The 21,256-nt window shown below is 36.0% G+C and overlaps 1 protein-coding gene across 7 annotated transcripts in view; it reads left to right on the plus strand.

The window, feature by feature from the left end:
- The window catches only part of ZNF518B (zinc finger protein 518B), a 50,605-nt gene that overhangs the window by 15,583 nt on the left and 13,766 nt on the right, over positions 1–21,256 (plus strand). For 5 of the 7 annotated variants that reach the window (XM_072620232.1, XM_072620231.1, XM_072620234.1 and 2 more), the window contains exon 2: positions 1–21,256. This exon is cut by the window's right edge and continues 13,766 nt beyond it. In XM_072620232.1, the coding sequence (XP_072476333.1) occupies positions 112–3,450 (3,339 nt within the window). In that variant the 5' untranslated portion in view covers positions 1–111 and the 3' untranslated portion in view covers positions 3,451–21,256. The other 2 variants (XM_072620236.1, XM_072620237.1) reach the window with 2 other exon arrangements.

The raw sequence follows: 21,256 nt of genomic DNA on the forward strand, positions 1-21,256 counted from the left end.
TAATTGATTGAAATCTTCAGAAAATTGAAAGCCCTTGAATTTTTCAATCAGTCTTGAAGCCTTCTTGGCCAACAAAGAACGCTAAGCCCGGTTATTTAGGCAGCTGCTTCTATGCCAGGAACGGAACATGTCGAAGATTGCATGTCAAGGTTTTCATTGAGTGAAGGCCTGGAACTCAACACACAATTGTTTTTAGAAATGCAGATTAAAAAAATGAAGGAAATAATACCACAGTTATATACAGATCAAGTGAATGACAGAAATAATTCTTTGACTACTTCACCAAAACAACTCAACAGTGAATATGTGAATCAGCCCAATGGAAATGAAACTCAGCCCCATGGTTATCAAGAGGTGGAGGATGACAAGACATCTATAGTTACTTGTGTGAGGTGTAGAAGTGTACAAAAAATCCCACTCCAGGAGCTGAGAAAGGATAACCAACATAGTCAAAATGAGGACCAGATGTTCTTTGTTTGTGTCAAGTGCAACTTAGGTATATCTTCTCCTTTCCCTTGTATGAATGATATACCAAGTGCTGTTGATTCAGGAAATAAAGATAATGGTATTTCAAGGACTATCACTAACCAATTTAAAGTAAAAAACTTTCAGCCAGGCAAATATTACTGTGATAAGTGTCGGTTTTCTACCAAAGACCCTCTGCAGTATAAAAAGCACACACTTCAGCATGAAGAGATTAAATTCTTTTGTTCGCACTGCAACTATGTCTCATATACAAAAGGAGAATTCCAGAGGCATTTGGTGAAACACACAGGGACGTTTCCATATCAGTGCGAATATTGTGACTATGGTGCCATCAGAAATGATTACATAGTTAAACACACAAGACGAGTTCATGAGACCAGTGGTGAAAAACGACCTCTTAAACAGGCTGTGGAACACCAGCCAAAGAGAACCAATTTTTCAAAACAGAACTCTGATGTTCTTGTAAATGAAGTTTCTAAGTCAAAATCTTTTCTGAATGAACCATCAGATTTATCTTTTTGTTTCCCTGGCCGTGGAGATCAGGACAAAGCAGGCCATGCTATTTCTTTACCTGAGTCTAAGGAGTGCAGCAAGGATGAAGCAGCCTCAGCTCCTGATAAAGCCTGCCTTCCTGAACCAAGCAAAGTTAACTTTTTTGAGAATGAAAATGTGGAAGTTGAATTGTTATCACCAGCAAAAGAACCTGTGCAGCCAGGCATGCCACTCACTGTGGTTGCACCAGCAGAACTTAGAGTCCCTGATAACTGTTTAGCCCAGTTGATAGATATTAAAGTTGTCAATGGGACCCAGCAACTTGTTTTAAAACTGATTCCTTTGAAAGAAAAAAATGGCCTTAAACCTGGCAACTCTGATGAAGGTAAGTATGAGCTCGTGAGCAAATCCACAGTGCCAAATGAGCAAGAAAAACTAGTGCCTATTGAACAAACCCCACCGGCAGTGGAAAGGGGTCCTGAGAAGCCATTGGACGTTGGTGATCTGCACTCCACAGATTACCCCCATGTGAAGGATCTGAATTGCAGAAAGTCTGTTTCTCAAGCATTAAAGGATAAATCAGAGACTAATCAAAGCCAATGCGAGTTCAGTCCAAAGAGTGACAGAACTGGGGACTGGAGGCAAGAAGTGCTTTCAGTTCCATATAGAACAGGCCTTTCTCCTGTTTCCTCAAGAGATGGTGATATTAAACAAAATAATTATTTTTCTTCATTACCTGTGGTGAATAATGGAGCTTTATGCAGCCCTATGAAAAGGTCAGATGTTTTGCCATGTGTGTCTGCCCTCTCCCCCTATCAAGACAGATCTCCAAATCATTTAGAGAAACCACCTTCAGACTGCAAACCTGTCAAAGCTGTTGGGGCTTTTGCAGAAAGAGGCATGTTGCCAGTGAGCCCAGGGGCCTCGCTGCATAGGAATGAAGTTGGTACTTTTAAAATGGTTGCTTTGAGTGAGAAACTGAAACAGGCACAAGTAAGAGAACCTTCAGGTGATCCAAATCCAATGCAAAATTCCTTTTTACATAGTGAACAATCCCACATCAGCTTAATTAGTGAAAATGATATTAAGACTCAAGATCCTGAGACGGTCATGTTGGAAGATCTTGTTGGAGCTACTACTGAGAATTCAGGAAGTAGTATCACTTCTTCAGATGGCCCTATCATTTCATCAGTATTTTCTCTTAGTTCTGGGGCTGAAAATATCCCTGAAGGGATTAAATGGGACAATGTAAGTTGTAGGACAAAATCAGTTAGTTCATTACATAGAAAAATTGCCCAGTTGATTGCTGCTACTGAATCTTCAAAATCTTCATTGTCTCCTTTAAGCACTGTGGAACAGCAGTCTCCGCCTTTGCAAACACCCTTAGATTGTACTGTAGGACGTAATGCAAATTATGATCCAGCCCCACCCCAGGGATTACAGAACAATGCTGCTGATACTGAACAATTTACTTTTGAGCAAATGCAACACCAGGACAGTATGGAGGAACAAACAAAAGCTAGGGAATGCAGAAAGGATCCTGATGCTATTCCTATGTTCATTCCAAAAGGGACTGTGTTAAAAGTATTCAATTCCATTGGGAATGAACATTTGCTAGAGAATAAATTGCCTTGTGATATGTGTAGCAATGAAAGGCTGTTATCAAAATATATTCCCTTCAATTCTCTTCAACAGGTAAGCAAAGACTTTTCTATGACAAATGAAAGTCAGTCAATGGACAGCTCCAGAAATCTTGGTATTTCATTGGAGAATAAGCCAAATCAAGAATTCAATACCAACACTGTCTTCAACACATCAAATTCTGCATGTTCACAGTCAAAAGAAGGCAATGACCAGGATAAAGAGGGGAAATTGATTTTCAGGGGTCCCTCAGGGTCGAAAATTAAGAGAAAACAGACAGTTGTCTCCAAAAATATATCAAAAATTCAATCTCACTCCAGTCATGTGCTTCCGGATGTTTGTATTTGTATGACATCAAGACACCTCAGACTTATGCCTGTCAGAACAGAACAGTTGATTAAATGTCCCCGCCGGAACCAACCTGTTGTTGTGTTAAACCACCCAGATGTTGACTCAGTAGAAGTGATTAACGTGATGAAAGTTGTCAACAAGTACAAAGGCAACGTCCTCAAAGTGGTTTTATCAGAACGAACATGTGACCAACTAGGTATAAAGCGGCATCACAGACGACTTACCTATCAGAACATGGAGGCAGTGTTCCCAGTGAAAAAGCAGAATATGCTGAAAATGAAACTTAAAAAGATCCACAAGAACAGCTACCAGGTAGTGGATTCCTTACCAGGTGAATCAGTACAGGGTATGTTTAAATGTTGGTTTTGTGGAAGGATATATGAAGACCAGGAAGAGTGGATGAGTCATGGGCAGCGACATTTGATAGAAGCAACCAGAGATTGGGAGCAGCTTTCTCCTCCTTTGGGGGTCCCCAAATGAATAGATGGGATTAAAAAATTTTGGCTTTTATTAGGTAGATTTTTTTTGAGGGTGGGGGATGGGAAAGGAAAATGGTCAGAATGACAGGGAAAAAATACAAATTATGTGTAGGGATAAAAAGAGATTAGTAGCACTTCAGAAAGTGAAATATTCAGAATATTCTAAACAGGTCAGTCTTTTATACTCTGCACCTTTTATAGAGATATTATGAAGACATTTTATGGAGATTTTAATAGTGTTCCCTATTTGCTCAATAGGAAGTAAATTGTCACAGATGTAGTAGACTAAGTCATCCTTGACACTTAGTCTTGCTTTTAGTTCTTTGGTTTTTACCAAAGGAGAATTGGTGAGCAGCAAAAGCATGCCATATAGTGAACTGTGAACCATGAATCACCACTACCCCACCTTTTTCCCCTCCCTCTAACACAACTTTGGTTCCTAACCTGTTTGAGTCTAAAGACACTTGAACATTAAAAACATATACCCACACCACTCAAGAATATATGGTACTAGTTTTACGATAGTATCCAGTGAGAGAGAACATAAGAATTCTCATTGACGTTCATGAGACTTTACAATAACTTCATCTACTACTTTTTCTTTTCCTTCCTCTGCTCCAGCCAGGGCCTCTAATATTCTCAGCCCCTGTGTTGGAAACCATTGCCCTAAACATGATGAAGTGCTAGAAGCTTTGCACATTTTCCCTTATTTTTAGTCTTATTTTTAAACGACTAAAGTTGATGTCCTGATATGACATTGTAAAATGAGAAGGGTGGATTAGACACCTAGTAGTGAGGTAGGAAAGATGCACTAGATTTAGAGTCAGAGGACCTGGCTTCAAATATTCACTCTGCTATTGTGTGACTTTGGCTGACTCACTCTTTCTGGGCCCCAGTTTTCTCAGAAATAAAACGAGGCTGGTTGGACTAGATATCTGAGGACTCTTCCATCTCTAAGTCCTATCATTGGATTCTAGATTATTGCCTAGGTTGTGCAAGTGGAACAGACCTTAGACAACATCTGAACTCACTATTATTTAATAAGATAGGACTAGAGGGAAGGGAGCTTTTTTTTCCCCCAAGTGCCTGATTTTCCCTCCTTTTTTAGTGCCTGGTGCCTGTTATTGTGGTTAACAGTATATGGGGCAAATTATTGCAACATGCAAAATGCCCTTTGTCAAAAAAGAGCAGTTCAGAGTGGGAGTGGGGGTGTGGATGGGGGCGGGGGGGAAGCAGGACAGGAAGGAGTAACCATTTTGAGTTAATCTTAAAATGTTTTCCTGGGCTATACACAGGCAGACAAAACCTGTTCTTCCTCACCTTAAATTTTCAAAGAAAGTCACAGATTGTACTTTTTATTTCAGAACGTGATGGCAAGGAGATATTTTGCATTTAGAATTGCCCACTGTTGCAAATACCATTTCGAACAGAATCATGACAGCAATTTTAGTTAATTTAGTTTTGCTGGCAAAATGCTTTTTTTATCCTGTGTATATATGTGTGCATATCTGCAGCTAAATACATAAATATTTTTAGAGTACTGTTTGGAAATGTCAGCAGTACATATTTTCACTGACCCATTTTATAAAGAATTACTATAGTCTGGAAAAATTTTAAGTACATTTTTATACTCAAGAAATGACACCTTTATTTTGGGAGTACATTTTTTGTAAGTATTGATCTCAACTTGTAGAAAATAAAAGCACAATTTATGGTGATTTGGATCTGATTTATAAGAACAAATGCAGGAATCAGTGTCAATATATAATTATATTTTATCAATACAGTATTAAAAATACGGATGTTTCAGATGGTGCTTTTAGGAACTGGGTCTTATACATTATAATTACTTAACTAAGTCAAGAAACGAAAAAAACATGTACTGTGTGAATTTGCATCCTTTTAATGTGCAAGGAGGTGTCTGAGATGTGAAAAAGCAAACAAAGTGGTAGGCTTTTAAAGTTAGCTTGTGAAGAGTTAGACTTCTGGAAGGGTAAGATTTGGGGAGAAGTAGAAATAATAAAAATGAGGTCAAAGTATTGAGAGCCTTCCAGGAATCACATTGGAGTGTTCATTTGCATTACGAAATACAGGTATTTCTTGAATATGTTTTTCTTGTATTACATCAGAAGATAGCTTCACCTAATTTATATGAAAATGAGTTTTGTAGGGTACAAGTGCTTGTATGTTTCCGTAGTTAAGGGAAACAGTTGGCTCAAAACAAAAATATTCCTATTATTAGATCTCCCTGGAGTATAATGGACTTCCTTGGGAGAGGGAGCAAGTTCTTTGAGGTCTTCATGTAGAAGCTTGGATGACCACTTGTCAAGGATATTATAAGAGGATTCCTATTAGGCACAGCCTCTGACGTCTTTTCCAATTCTGTGATTCTGTAACTCTTGTTTTCCTAACAAGAAAATCTGAAAGAATTTGGAAGTATTTTAGGCTCATTGTATGAAATCTTTTTTATTTCCTTGAAGTAATCTCCCAAGACTTAATTTGAATATAAGTATGTTCACTTGAAAAACTTATATTAATGAAAATCACAACAGAAAATTTTAACATAGTTTTTTCTTTCTTTTAGTACTCGAAGGGCCTCCTTAACCACAATTTATAAGGAGTACTCAGCATGAATTCAATACAACCTTTTTTTTTTTCTTGAAATGGGACCAGAAAATTGGATGACCTTCCTATATTCAGGATTAAGGTGTAGAGCAGTCCTGTGGTGCCCTGTAAAGTAGCTAATGTTTAAATTCATCTTCCTCAGAGACACTACAATTTACAAACGGCAGAGTATTAACCCTACAAAACTTAACCTCTCCCTTTTCCAGGATAACTTTTGGATTACATCTTATAGAAAATGAGGTTATGTTGTTCAAACTTTGTCATCCTTTTGGAATTTGTTTTCTACCTGTATGCATTTATAAAGTACAATGTTTAGAATATTTGAAGGATTGTTTTAAGTCCTGTATTAATGTTTTCTGTGGTTATTGTTCTAATTTTGAAACAAACCTTTGTATATAGTAATAGAAGTGTTTACATTGTAAAGTTTGTTAAATAAAACACTTGCAATGGTTTTGCCCACCTGATTTTTTGTTTAAAAGTAAACATTTGAAAATTTGGATTGTGAGTTACAGTCATGACTTTAATGAGGCATTGAAAGGCACTGAATTTGGAGGAAGATGACCCACAATCTTAAGGTCCTGGCTTTGCTTTTTGCTGCCTGTGGTGATGAGTAAGTCAAATCACCTCTTTGGGCCTCAGTAAAATGAAGTGAGACTGGATTATCTCTTAACTTCCCTTCCAGCTATAATTCCTAGGATGTTATATAAAGCCATGACTTCCTTATGCTAGAATAAGTTAAGACTCATATAGCAGTTTAAGTTATGCATCTTACATTACAGTCTTTTGAGGTAGGTGATTCAGGTGTCATTCTGATGATGATGGCGACAACTACAGAATCTTATAGTTGGAAGGAACCTTGAAGGTTATGTGGTCCAACTGGTGCCCTAATCTTTACAACAGACTTGACAAGTGGTCATTGATTGGGCTGTTGCTTGAAGATGTCTGCTTCAGCTAGCTCAAACCTTAGCATCAAGAAAGGGTTAACTTCTGTTGGTAGATTGAACTCACAGATTATGAGTGGCAGGACTTTTAAGTTCCTACCAGATAAGTAACAGTTCAGTGACTTCAGTAGTCACACTTGTATTTTAACAGTAGCTTCTGAAATGCTTGATTAGGCTTGATCTTTAAAAAAAAAAAAAGTACAGGAAAGAAGAGTTCTTATGCACTAGTTGATCAAATTTGGGGAAAGTGATAGAGAGTAACTAGAGGTACTAACCTGATCTTCCCATTCTGCATTGCTCACCAGTGCTTCCAGAAAGGAAGTAGAAGCATGGGGCTCTTCTGACTCTGACAGATAAGAAAGCAACCATTAAATTTGTCAGTTAAGAAAGGATCACAGTGGTTTGAATTTGGTGTTTCATATAGGCCTCTTGCTCACTAAACTTGTTGGATTGCTTCAGGGATAAGATGCTACTAACAATAGCTAGCATTTACATGTACCTTAAAAGGTTTGCAAAGTGCTTTACAAATATTTCATTTGATCCTAACAATAACCTTGGGAGTTAGTTGCCATTATCTACATTTTACAATTAAGGAACAGGCTAACAGGTTAAGTGACTTGCCTAGAGTGACATAGCATGTCTGAGGCCTGTTTGAACTCATGTCTTCCTTGCTTTCTTACCTAGGTTAGATTTGTATTTTGAAAGGGAACACCCTTACATATGCCTTGATGACAAATGTCCTCAAATTGAGTGGGCAGCAGCGTTGCCCGTTTTCTTAATTTCACAGTTCATTTCTATGATAGAAAATATTCCAACAGATAATTTTTCATAGGGCAGGGAATAGTGACTGGACAAATGCAAAACAATTAGACTTTTAAACTTGTCAATATGATTCTGCTGTCTTTGGAAGAGAGATGGGATTATTTGACTGTGACCAAGAAGAGCCAGTTTTAAAAGTATATAAGTAACTTGAAGCACTTGTTAAGAAGTGGTATGGTGTATTGGTAAGAGTCTTAGATCTGAAATCAAGAGAGACCTAGGTTCAAATCCTTTGACAATTATTAACTCTACGAGGAAGAATACAGGCCTTTCTGAGCCGCTGTTCCTTCATGCAGAATAGAGAAAGAATCCTATAGTTGTTAAATAATAAGGATGTGAGGATCAAATGAAATCAAATGGTCATAGATCTGGAGCTGCAGGATAACTCCAGAGGCTGACTACATGTTTGGGTAATTATGTAAAAGTTTGTAAATTTGATATTATGCATAAATATTAGTTATTGAGGGTGGGTCTGGGTTCAAGTCTTGCCTGTGACACTGGCTGTGACCATGGGCAAATCACCTCTAAGAATTCTAGGCAACTTTCTAAAACTATTAAGTTACAGAAAAAGTTCTGTCCTGAATTGATACAGACATTTTCCTTTACTGGGAGTTCCCTATACAAATGAAATCATATATCCAGTTTCTATTCCTGTCCAAATAAGTGCTGTGTTGATTTATGTTAGTTATTTCTCTACTAAAATCCTGCAGTAGGACCTGCTTACCAGCCTGGAAAGTTTTTGACTTCTGGTTCTAGATTGCATATCTCATCCAAAGATTAGCCTAGTGAAGTTTTCAAAGAGTCACAGGTCATAGAGTGATGATTTCTTCCCATGGTAACTCTTGAAATTTATCTACCAGGTGATAAAGGGGTTGCAGTTTGTGTCACTGGAGGAAGAACCCACACCAGTGATATCATAGAGCCTTGAAATATTGAAACAGTAGGCCTGACCCACCTCCTCTCGTGTTGATTGTGATGTCTTCAAAAGAGTGGTCTACCCTGGCACAAACTGGAAGATAGAAACCTCAGTTACTCTAAGTATCCATAATTATGTCATAGGTCCATAGCCTTAGAGTTGGAAGGGATCTTAGAAGTCATCTCATCCAACCCTCTCATTTACCAAATGAGGAAATGGACCTAGACATGTTAAGTGTTTCACCCAAAGTCAATACAGATATGAGGCAGAACTGGTCTTCTGATTCCGGATCAAATGTTCTTTTCATTGCATCATACTTACTGTAAGAGGAGCAGAAATATTTAGATATTTATTGGGTAATTAAGTGAGGTCAATGTATTAAGTATCTGCTGTTGATTTTAAGAATTTCTGTTAATATGATATATGCGGATGTGCTAGATCCCTAAATTTTTTATCTGTAGAAAACGCAATAGAACCATACTGTGATAGAATGATTACCTTTCTGACTTGCCAAATCCTGACAAACTTAAATTACTTGACTGAAATGGTGATTGCAAATCACTATTTTGGAATTAATATTTCATAACGGTTTCTAAATAAGATTAAGTTGGCACTAGAGAACATACACTGTTACCCAAGGAAAGAGATATCTGGGAGAAAGCCAAGTCAGCATTTGCAGACTATAATTCATGACTGCTATTTTAAACTGTCACCTTTCTTAAAGAACTTTTATATTGTTTAGTGTTTCCTTTGCTGCTTATGTAGAGACATAGGTCTCATGATTTGTGCCAAGCATTTTACTCTTCTGTTAAATGCTAATGACCTTGGCAAGAACAACAGGATGGAAAATATCAGACTTGGCATCAAGTATATTTGGCTTTCACTTGGAAGAGTTGGAAGATTCCTCCCTTGCCCCCAAAGTGTAAAGTAATAGTAATATTAGCTGTCATTTAAATAGTTCGAGGTACCCATCTCATTTGATTTTCACAATAGCCTTTTGAGGTAGGTACTGTCAGTATTTTTATTCCCACTTGGTTTAGTGGGAACAGCACTAGATTTAAAGTCAGAACCTGGCTTCAAATGCTGGTTCTGCTACTTATTACCTGTGTTACCTGAGGCAAGTAATTTCCTGTCACTGGAACTTAAATCCCACTTTCGTACAATGAGATTATTGGAGTAGGTGATCTGTAAGGTCCCTTCTAGTTCCAGATCTTTTTTCAAATGATGAAACACTTTCATTCATGTGAAATCACTTTCATAAAGTCACACAGCTAAGAAGTATCAGCCAGTGCATTGGCTATACTCTTTGGATTTTGTGTCCAGTGTTCTTTACTCAGTTATACAGAGTATGGCAGCAGATAGCTTTGTTAATAGGTACTTCTAGTTAAACCCACATCTGTCTACTATATATGGGTGGACTAAATGATCCCTGAAGGCCCTTGTATATACTATACCGTGATACTCATATTAGTACTATAGTATTTTTAGCTACTTTTTACTATCACATAGCAGAAAGGGATCTTGTTGATTACCTACTTCAATATCTTCATCTTACAGAATTAGAAAGTATTAAGAGTTAAGCAACTTTAGACATCATTTAGGCCTGTACTTAAACTGTGGGTTGTGACCTATGGAGTTGCTAAAAAAGTTGGCAACAATAAAAGGTTTCTGAATGCGCAATGACCAAAAATTAGTTAAAAATCAAACTTATAATGAATCTGAGGTGTTTCTGACAGTACTTGCCCCTGTGGCCCATGTAACTTCACTACAGCCTTGGTTCTGAACACAAGTCATGCACACTTTGCACTGCGCATGCTGACATGCCCACATAGCACCAGTGAATGCTGCCAAAACTCAAAGAAAGTTTAAGAAGCCCTGATATAGGCCAACCCATGCCTGAGCATAAGCCAGTGCTTTGCATAGAGCCTGGCATTTAGTAGGAAGTTAGCAAATGTTTGTTCGTTGACTGCTGCTGTGTCTCTGATTAATTGTCATATCTTCTTAACTTGAAGTTCTGTATTGATGGAACCCATTGCCTCTCATGGGAGCCCTTTTCTCTTTTGGACATTTCTGATTTTTAGGGTTTTTTCTCCTTTGGTGAGCCAAAATATCCTTCTACAACTTCTGTTCATGTTTTTAGCCCTGCAAGCATGGCAATTCTCATTGTCTTTCCCAGCTTTTCAAGTACTTGAAAACAGCTATCATGCCCTAAATCTTGTCTTCTCTATGCTGAACACCATCCCTTCAAAAGCTAGGATCCATGCTCTGCTCTTTTCATCATCCTGGTTCCCTACTCCTAGAGGATAATTATGTGTACATAGTGCTCCATATGTAAATATGATCATATATATGTATTCATGTGTGTGTGTATACATACATGTGCATGTTGCTTATGTATATATCTGCCTAATGCTTTAAGGTTTGCAAAGCATTTACAAATTAACAATTAAGGGAGAGAGGTGATACTCTTATCCTCATTTTATAAATAAGGAAACTTAGGCAGGCCGGTTAAGTTACTTGCCCAGAATCACATAGATAGGAAGTCTCTGAGGCCACATTTGAACCTGTTTCTTCCTGATTTAAGATCTGGCACTCTGTTGTTTCCTTTCATCAGATGCCCAAAATATTATAATAGTCCAAATGAAACCTCGTTTCAGCTCTGAAATATAATGGTATATGTAAGTTGTAACTCCTACCATGTAGCAAAATTCCTCACCCACTAGTTAGCAGGATATAACCTGCAGAGCTGGTGAGTTGTTTAAGAAAAATTACTCTCCTCAGGGGAAGCTCTTAAGAGTCTCAAGGTAAATTACACACTTCTTCATGTGGAGAAACAGACCTGAGAGAGCTGAAACAACATGTTCAGGAGATCAAGCTGAGATCGAGGTCTCCTGACTTTCAGTCCCATGATTTTTCCACTATACCATGAATCAGCTTAGAAGAGAGGACAATCTCCTTGTACAGAAAAGATAGGTTTGTCTACTTTGGTAATTCCTAGGACATCCTCAATGGAAATGCAGAAGATCAAGTTTCCTATCTCACTTATTCCACAACATTAAATTACAGGTGGAATGTACATTTTATGCAAGGACAAAAGCATGAAATCCAAATGTGATCATTTATGCTGTGTAAATGATAGTGCCTCACCTTTCTGCCCACAACATGAAATATTCCTCCAAATGAGCTTTCATAATCCCCACGTCAGTAAGTCCATAGCTTCAAGGAGTGCTGTGTTTCTGTCTAAATTTTCTTTTACTATAATGGAGGGCAATGGACGTGGACTCAGGAGTCAGGTTCTGTGCTATTAACTACATTGGGTAAGTCACTCTACCTTTCTGGGTTTTAGTTCCTTCCTCTTTAGAGCAGACAGGTGTGAACCTCTAGGGATCTAATCTCTACCCTGTGTATGTGAAATCATAGTTGTTTAATAAAAGTGGTATGCAAATTTACAGCAGCATTGAAACCCATCACTCTTCCTAATGTCATTATAAAAGATGGCTAGATAAACTTTTGTAGGATCGTAGGATTTAGGGCTGGAAGTGATGTTGGAGATCATATATGCTGTATTTTATAGAGAGGGAAACTGAAGTACAGAGGTCAGTTGACATTCTAAATTTATATTTATGCCAATAATAAGCAGCAGTCAGAATTTTACTTATCCTACTCCATATCCAGTGATCTAGTAATATCTCAGAAATGTGACATATATTTTATTTGTCCAACTAATCCCTTCACATTTTCAGCTCCTTTATGCTTCAGTGAGGATGAAATTTATTCTCTTGGCCCTATTTTATATATTTGGTAGGATGTGAGAGCAGAAAGGACTTCAAATACTTAACTGTTTAGAAAATAGTGCAGTTATAGATGTCATGGTAAACCATGCAGAAATTTAATTGATAGAACAAGATAAATAGCATACATATGGACATTTTTAGACTATTTTACCATAGAATTATAATATATCAGTGTTATAAATCAGATCAGATGTGTTCCATTATTATTTGGGAGGTCAAAATAAAGCCATTAGGAATAAAAGCTAAAATCAGATTAGAGGGCTAGAAATATCTTCTTCTCAATTTCTTCCTCTTTTTGTACAACAAACTTATTTCTTTCTTTGCTTGTGAACTCGTCTGCATGGCTGTGTTTCATCAACATTGGTGTCTGCCTATTTTGAAATTGTGATGATGTCAACCCAGTCCTGGAAACAATTTTAATTTTGTTCTCATTGTCTGACCACCTTCATTATTTTGGAAACGCATGCAGATAATGGTTGTTGACTTAATTGCTTGATGACAGCAGATGTTAAACAAATGGAAAAATTTGGAGCCCAGAGAATTTTCACTAATAATGTTGCCACTTGGTGAAATACCACTTTTATTTTCTAAGGGAAAATATTTGTTGTTATTTTTAAGGAGCCGAAGACCTGGGTTTGAATCCTGTCTACTATGTGACCTTTCCCCTTCCCTGGGCCCCAGGTTTTTCATCTCTAAAATGGAAAGATTAGACTAAGAGAATATCCAGTATTCTTTCTAGCTTTAAATGCTAAGATCTTTGGATTTATTAATTCTGAAAACTCTGGGACTTACTGAATTTGAATCCTCCAAACAAGGCTATTGAGATACGGTGGAAATCATAACTAATTGTATATTGTTCCAAGTTGCCTTAACAATAAAAGTACGCATTCATACAGAGCCAGCTAGTAACAAGAAGAATGCCCTCAACTTATGTATTAAACATGGATGGTAGGTGATTTGTATGTTGATGGGTCCTCTTTAGAGGATCTATAGAAGTAAACAAGAATTTCAGTGGTTGGATTCAACACGGTCATAGGTAGTACTTACATTACCAAATTTGTGAATCCATCAATATTTTGAAGAAGTTAATTAAACAAGACTGTCTCCTGTCATTAACTTTCTTATTACCATCCAGTCTTGAGTTGAGTTACCTGGTATGGGTTCTCTTTTAATCAACTTTCCTGATGTATAGGAATGGCAATCTAATACAGATGGTAAACTGGAAATAAGACAAAATTTTAACAACAACAAAATCTACTTTGTAGCATTGTTATGAGGGAAGCCCTTTATAAACCTTCACTTCTATAATAATGTTTTATTATTCTTGTTATTAATGTTTGGCTTTATCTTATGTATAATGTATTTTTCTTTCTATTCAGAGAAGATGGAGATATACAAAGAATTTCCATTAACCAAGTTGAAATAAGATCAGAAATTTTACCTTTTTTTTGTTTCTTTGAAGAAATTCTTTTGTAAAAGTACCAAAAATGATTTCATTGCTTTTAGAAAATGGTGAATGAGACATCAGAACATCAGAACATGATTCTGATGGTCACAGCTAGATTCATTAGAGTGTGAAGTGGGATGGAAGCAAATCTTGAAGGCATCTTTTCAAAAAACACAGAAATTCAGGTGAAAAGGGACCTTAATGAATACTGGGTCTCAACCCCACACTTGGCTGTGACCCAGAGATGGAACGTAACTTACTAAGGATACATGTCTCATTAGTGGAAGAACTAGGACTAGAACCCATATCTCTTTATTAATGGTCCATTTTTACTTCTATTTCATTAAATATGCCAGGATAATTTTAAAATATGCACAAATGTAAATAATGAGTTTATTAAGAATATCATATTTACATATACTTTTAGTTATTTTGTGATATATTATTAAATTTCTTCTTCAAAACATAAACTTCACAAAAATCCTACTCTGATGTGAACCTGACCAAAGGTTATATGCGTGGATCCTCAGTTCTGGAAGGTCCTACCAAACTGGAAAGGTTTCAAGAATGGACCTGTTGACAGATTATAGATCTTTCTGACAAAGATCAATCTAGCTAAGAACCGAGAAAGTCACCACAAAAGTGGCTATACCATGATGAATTTTGCAGCCACAACAACAGATAAGGACCATTGTCTAAGACATAAAGGGAAATTTCACCCTCAGAAATCTAGGATCTTTAAAGTATTGAAATTATATGTGTGTGTGTGTGTGTGTGTGTGTGTGTGTGTGTGTGTGTGTAAACACAAACAAAATAATTTTCTCTGTTGTTTTTCTTCTAAAAGGAAGTGGGAAAGAATTGTATGACCAACCTAGATATGTGAGCTTCCACTAATAGTAGTCTCAGTCCTAAGTCTCTTGGATTTCAAATGGGAACATCCTCAAGACCACTGCTTGTAAGCATGTAGAGTTCCCAGGAAGCCTGGTGTATATACCTGGTGGTTGTGAGATTATCACATAATGGTGAATGTTCTCTGACTGAAAGTCATGCCATCTTCGTAACAGCTTTTGCATCTTTGAAAAGTGGTTTAAAAGCAAAAAAAAAAAAAAAAAGTTAAAATTGTGCATAAATGGCCATGGCTTTTTTTTTCCTATTTATTATTTTTTTATTTCCAAGTGAGATAATGGAATGATCCATGTCCTTAAAGTTTGTGGAATAATCAAGGTTAGAAACCTAGGTCTACTCTTAATTGGTGAGTTGAGCTTGTGCAAGGCATTTCCCTCTGGGTCTTTTTCAATTATAAAATGAGATTGGACTAGGTATTTCTAAGGTTCTTTTACATTTGAATGTTCTGTGTTTCTAAAAACAGGCATTACAGTTGAAAGGTAAATTAGGACGTAGAATGTTCAATCTGGAATGAAGCTTAGAAAATGGAACTTGGAGAAACATGTTGTATATTAAGTTTCCTTTTAGCTCTAATATTCTATGATTTCTTCTTTAGAATGATACATTCATCCTCTTAAATGAATTCATCTGTTCAATAATCATCTTTATGCAGATGACTCACAATTCTACAACTCCTGCCTGAACTCCAATCCTGTATCACCTACTGCCTCCTGAATGTCTGCACTTAGAGGCTCTATGGGCATCTCAAACCCCCAAATGGAACTTATTTCCATTCCTCCTAAACCCATCCCTCTTAAAAATGCACTTATTTCTACTGAGAGCACTTTTCAATCACCCAGGTTGTCAACTCCAGAGCCATACTCTTCTTTCCCTCTATCTAGTAATTTACCAAGTTATTATTTATTCTGTACAAGATCTTTTGTAAAAATCTGGCTTTTCTCTGTTAATTTAGTCATCATTCCAGTTCAGACCCTCATCACAAAGCCTGTAGACATTGCCTACTAATTGGTTTTTCCTATTTTCCGTCTCTTCATTCCATCCATCATGTAGCTGCCAGATTGGTCTAACCATGTCACTCCTGCTCAAAAAGCTTTAATGGCTCCCTATTACTTCTAGGATAAAATACACCATCCTGTGTTTGCCACTTAAAACCTTTTACTCTGGCTACAGCACCTCTTTTGATACTTTACATCAATTCCTCCCATGCTCTTAGTGTTCCAGGCAGACTGGGCCTGTTTGCTGTTCACTGTGCATGATATTTCATCTTCCATGTTGATGCCTTCACAAGACCATCCTCTTTCTGAAATGTTGTTCTTTCATATCTCTTTTTCTTAGAATTGTAAGTCCTTTCATGGCTCGGTTCAGATGTGATGTTTTATTTAAGTCTTTCTCAATTACAACATTAGTCTTTTTCAAATTACTTTTGTACTTACCTCCCACCCCTAGTAAAATGTAGTCTCCTTGAGGACAATGACCTTTTATTTTTGTATTCCCTAGGACCTGGGGTGCTTGAATATCTTTGTTCAAAAACTGAGTCGTTTTCCAGTTTTATTATTTATTATTACTCACTTGCCAATTGACAGATTCAGAACATAGAGTTTTGAAAATAGTGGGGAATAAATGTTTGCCACATTTCATTTCATTGGTGGAAAGCTCCAGAGAAAACTAGGAAGACTTGTAAGAACTAATGTGGAGTGAAGTGAATAGAACCCAAACAATTTATACTTCTTTACAGTGATAATAGGAAGGAAAACAACTTGGAAAGAGCTGATCAATGAAATGATAAACCAGGAATCCCAGAGAAATGAAGCTGAAGCATGCTACCCACTTCTAGTAGAGAAAGTGATAAACTCAAGATTCAGAATGAGGCATGCATTTTTGATTATGTCCAAAAAGGGAATTTGCTTGACTATACATACATATTACAAGGGTTTTCTTTTTCTTTTCTCCAGTTGGGGAAAGAGGAGGGAAGGAAAATAAATACTTATTAATTGAAAAAATCAAAATAAACACAGGAAAAAAAGAGATACATTGCTCTGAATTGAATTCCAGTACTATCATTCTGTGATTTTATGGAATGTGATAGAATATGTGAATAAACATGGCATATTTAATAAAATCAGACTGCTTTCCAAGTTCCTCTGCATACCTTGAAGGTCTTGATAGGAATATTTACTGGGATTAGTTTTAAAGACTGGGAAATAAATAAAAGTCTATTGAAGAAAACTAATAGTAGATGTCAGATTTTATGATCATTTGGGTTCCAAAATCTACTCACCTTTGACTATAAGAGACCACAGAATGAACAAGTGTGAACAAGTTGACTTTCAGGCACTTGTCACTGTTGTGCAGCTAGACCACAGTTGGTTAGGATGATCAGATTTCCTAGAATGGAATGGTCCTAAAACGGCTTTGTTCAAGAACAGTAAAGCTTTCCCCACCCCACCCCACCCTATCCCCAATTATTACTGACTCTCACTTTACCACTTTACAACTTACCAGTTGACAAAACTATTGTATTTCTATTGCCATGGCTGAGTTATATGTAGTAAAGTGTTTCTGTCAATAAATACATGCTTCATATGGATACAAATTTTTTTTTAAAGGTATTGTTAGATTTTGACAGAAAATATACTTTCTAACAAATACTCAAACCATACCCTTTCAAACATACATTCTTGGGATGGTACTGAGGAGGAAAGAAACATACATGGAACTGATCATTGATTATTAACAGAAAGAAGGAATATGTCTTGGTTTTGCTGATAGCAGTATCATTGAACAGTATGGACAACCGCAGTTTTGTTTCCTGTTAATATCTATTTTATTCATAGTATAGTCATTGTGTATGTACCTCGAGGTTCTAAGACTGGCACCTAGTGGTGAATAAAACCACTGCCTGGCAAAAGCTCCTGTTTGCTTTGTACTATTTATTACTTTCCCCTCCCCCCACCCCCGAATTCTTCATAGTCAACATTCTTTACACCATAGTAACATACCATCATATTCATAGTCCACAATTTGCTAAGCCATTTCCTAATCGTTGGGCACATTTATTTTAGCCTTTTATTATTACAAATAATGTTGCTATGTACAACTCCATTTCCCATATAGGACTGTGTTCTTTTTGTCTTTTGGAATTTGTTCCATGGGAATAACTTCCTTAGGAATTAAGAGTAGTATAAACAATTTAATAACATTCATTACATCATTTCAATTTGGATTCCAGAATGATTGAACAAACTCATGGTTCCACAAGTCAATTGGCATGCTTGTCTTACCATAGCTTTTCCAGCAATGAATTTTTCTCCTTTTGAACGTTTTTTGTGAGTTTCTTGGTATGGAGGTATCTGAGGTTTGTCTTAATTTTCATTTTTAGTATGATTATGAAATGTTTTCATATAGTTTTTAATTGTGGAAGTTCCTTATGAAAGTCATTTGTTCCTGACATTCAACCACTTTATTAGCTAATAGTTCTTGATCTTTGTGTCAATTTCCTGAAGGTTTTGGATGACAGATTTTTATATATTTCATGTAACAATTGTTTCCCAAAATATATTTTATTGATTCTAGCTGCATTGATTTTATTTGTGCTAAAACTTTTAAATTTTATATAATTGAGATAAATTTTTATTTTTATAGTTTCTTCAATATCTTGTCTGGTTCTGATTTTTATTTCTATCCATAAATGTGAAAGATAAAAATTCTAAATTTTATGTTTTTTAAATTTAATTTTTTTCCAATGGGAATTTATTTTTCATCAAACTGCTTTCAAATTTCCCAACAGTTATTGTTCTGGTTAAAAGGAACATTTTCCTCAATAGTTTGTGTTCCTGGATTTACTGAACTTAGACTTTTGGTTTTTTCCAAGAGTCTTGTATCCCCAGCACCTTGAATACAGTTCCTGGCCCTAGTTGGCACTTAGTAAGTATTTGTTGATTGATTGATTTCTAAGTCTTGCATATCTATGCCATTTCACTATTTTTTAAAAAAATTATATAATTCTAGGAATTTTGATAAGTGCTGTTTGATTAGTAGCACAATTTGAGATATATGTAGTGCTGAGCCCCTTTTGTACTTTTAAAAATTATACACTTCCATATTCTTTCTTTTTCTTTTACATCATAGATATTTATTGAATGGATTCACATATAGTCATGCATACACAAAATACATGCACTCCATAGATTACATATAGTCTATTGATACCATATTACTTCTTCCCCATCTGGTATAACTACATATAGACAAGACTGATCACATCTAGTTAAATTCTAAGGGAGATGTGAGATCTCTCAACATGACAGTCATTCAATTCACAATTATTTATTGAGTATTTACTATTTATGAGATTTTGCCAAGCATTCATATGTGTAATAATGGGTCTATGCTAGAATTTTGTTTTTAAAATAAGCCAACCTTAAAGCTAGAAAAATATGGTTTCAAGTCCTGCCTCTCACATATACTGACCATATGATCCCAGACAAGTCATTTAATACTCTAAGCAACACTCTTAACTCCATAAGTTATATAGAAGAAACTTTCATATTCTTGACCTTTTATGCTTCCAAATGAATGTTATTATTTTGTCTAATTTTATAAAATACCCCTTTAATGATCTGATTGGTACAGCATAAAATATGTAGTATTATTTGAGTAACATAATTTTTTACTAAATTGACATGGTTCTGCCATGAATGCTAAATACTTTTCCAATTATTAAAGTCTTTTTTGTGTGTAAAAATTGATTTTAGTTTTAGACTAAAGACCTACATGTGTTTTGGTATGTCAATTTCCAAATGCTTACTGCATTTTGTTGTAGTTTTAAATCAAATTTATTTTCCTTTCTCCGTTCTCCTGGATTTTTTCTTCATTGAAGCTATTAATCACCTTAAATTTGGCATGGTTGGTTCTCTAAGTAAAGTACCATGTAGTCAAACTGAAATCATACTATTTCTCCTACTCTTTATGCTTATTCCCTTAATTTTTTTTCCTTGTCATTGTTACACCTAGTATTTCTTGCAATCTGTCAAATGGGAATGAAGACAATGAGCATACTTGCTTTAATCCTGATATTATTGAGAAAGCTTTTATTCCTTCCCTCTTTTTATCCTACAAATAATATTTCTAACTGCATTTCCTGCAGACACCCCAAATTCAACATTTCCAATACTGAATTTGTTGTCTGTACCTCCCTAAACTTAGCCCTCTTTAACAGTTCTCTCTTTCTGTTAAGGTGTTATCTTTGATTCTTCGTTTTCCTTCATTCCACATATCCATTTGCCAAATTTTGCATTTTCTACTTCTCATTCATCTTACCCCCTTCTCTCTGTTCACAAAGCTACTTTCATTCAACAAATTATGACCTTTCATCTAGATTATTTTAATAACTTTTAAATTGCTCTCCCTGCCTCAAGTCTTTTTCACTTCTCCACTCAACTGCCAAGTAATTTTCCTTAAGCATAAATCTGACTATATCTAATAATTCCTGTTGACTGTAGGACTAGATATAACTTCTCTGTTGAAGTTTTAAAGCCTTTCACATTTTGGCCCCTACTTATCTTTCCGGAATCATTGAATGTTACTCCCTTTCCCATGATCTGTGACCCAACCAATTTGGCCTTCTATCTGTTCCTCAGACATGGCACACTATTTCCCATTTCCTTGTCTTTGTACTGAATTTCCCCCATGGCTGGACTGCATTCTCCCTTCACTTCCTCTGCATAGAATCCCTCTTCCTTCAAGATGAAGGTCAATTGCCACCTTCTACAAGAGTCAAGTTAGTGCCCTCTCAACTACCTTATCTTTAGTTGCATTGTATTTATTTATATTTATTTTGCGTATACTTGCTTATGTACTTGTCTTCCCATTAGAATGCAAATTCCTCAAGAACACTGGGAATGATTTATTACTTGTGTTTATATATTTTGTGTATAGCACCGTAGCCTGTCCCAGAGCAGGCATTTAATAGGTTCTTATTCATTGGCTGGTATTTCATTGGCCTTTTCAAAACTCAGTTATTTTTTTCAGTTATATAGTTCTTTGATTTTCATATTTGTTTATCTTAGTTTTAGGATTTCTACTTTTGTGCTTCTTTTGGATTAATTTTCTTGCTTGTGATGTCATATTTAACTATTTTGTCTTCTCTTTCTCTCTTTTGTTAATATAAGTGTTCAAAGATATACATTTTTCCCAAGGATAGCTTTAGATTTGCCCCACAGATTTGACATGTTGTCTCCTTGTTTTCTTTAATATAACTGTTCATTATTCTTATTGTTCTTTGACCTATTTATTCTTTAGGATATAATTATTTGGCCTCTGAGTCTTTTATTAATATTTTACTTACTGGTTATAATGTT

This window comes from Notamacropus eugenii, chromosome 6 (assembly GCF_028372415.1).
Source record: "Notamacropus eugenii isolate mMacEug1 chromosome 6, mMacEug1.pri_v2, whole genome shotgun sequence".
NCBI lineage: Eukaryota > Metazoa > Chordata > Mammalia > Diprotodontia > Macropodidae > Notamacropus > Notamacropus eugenii.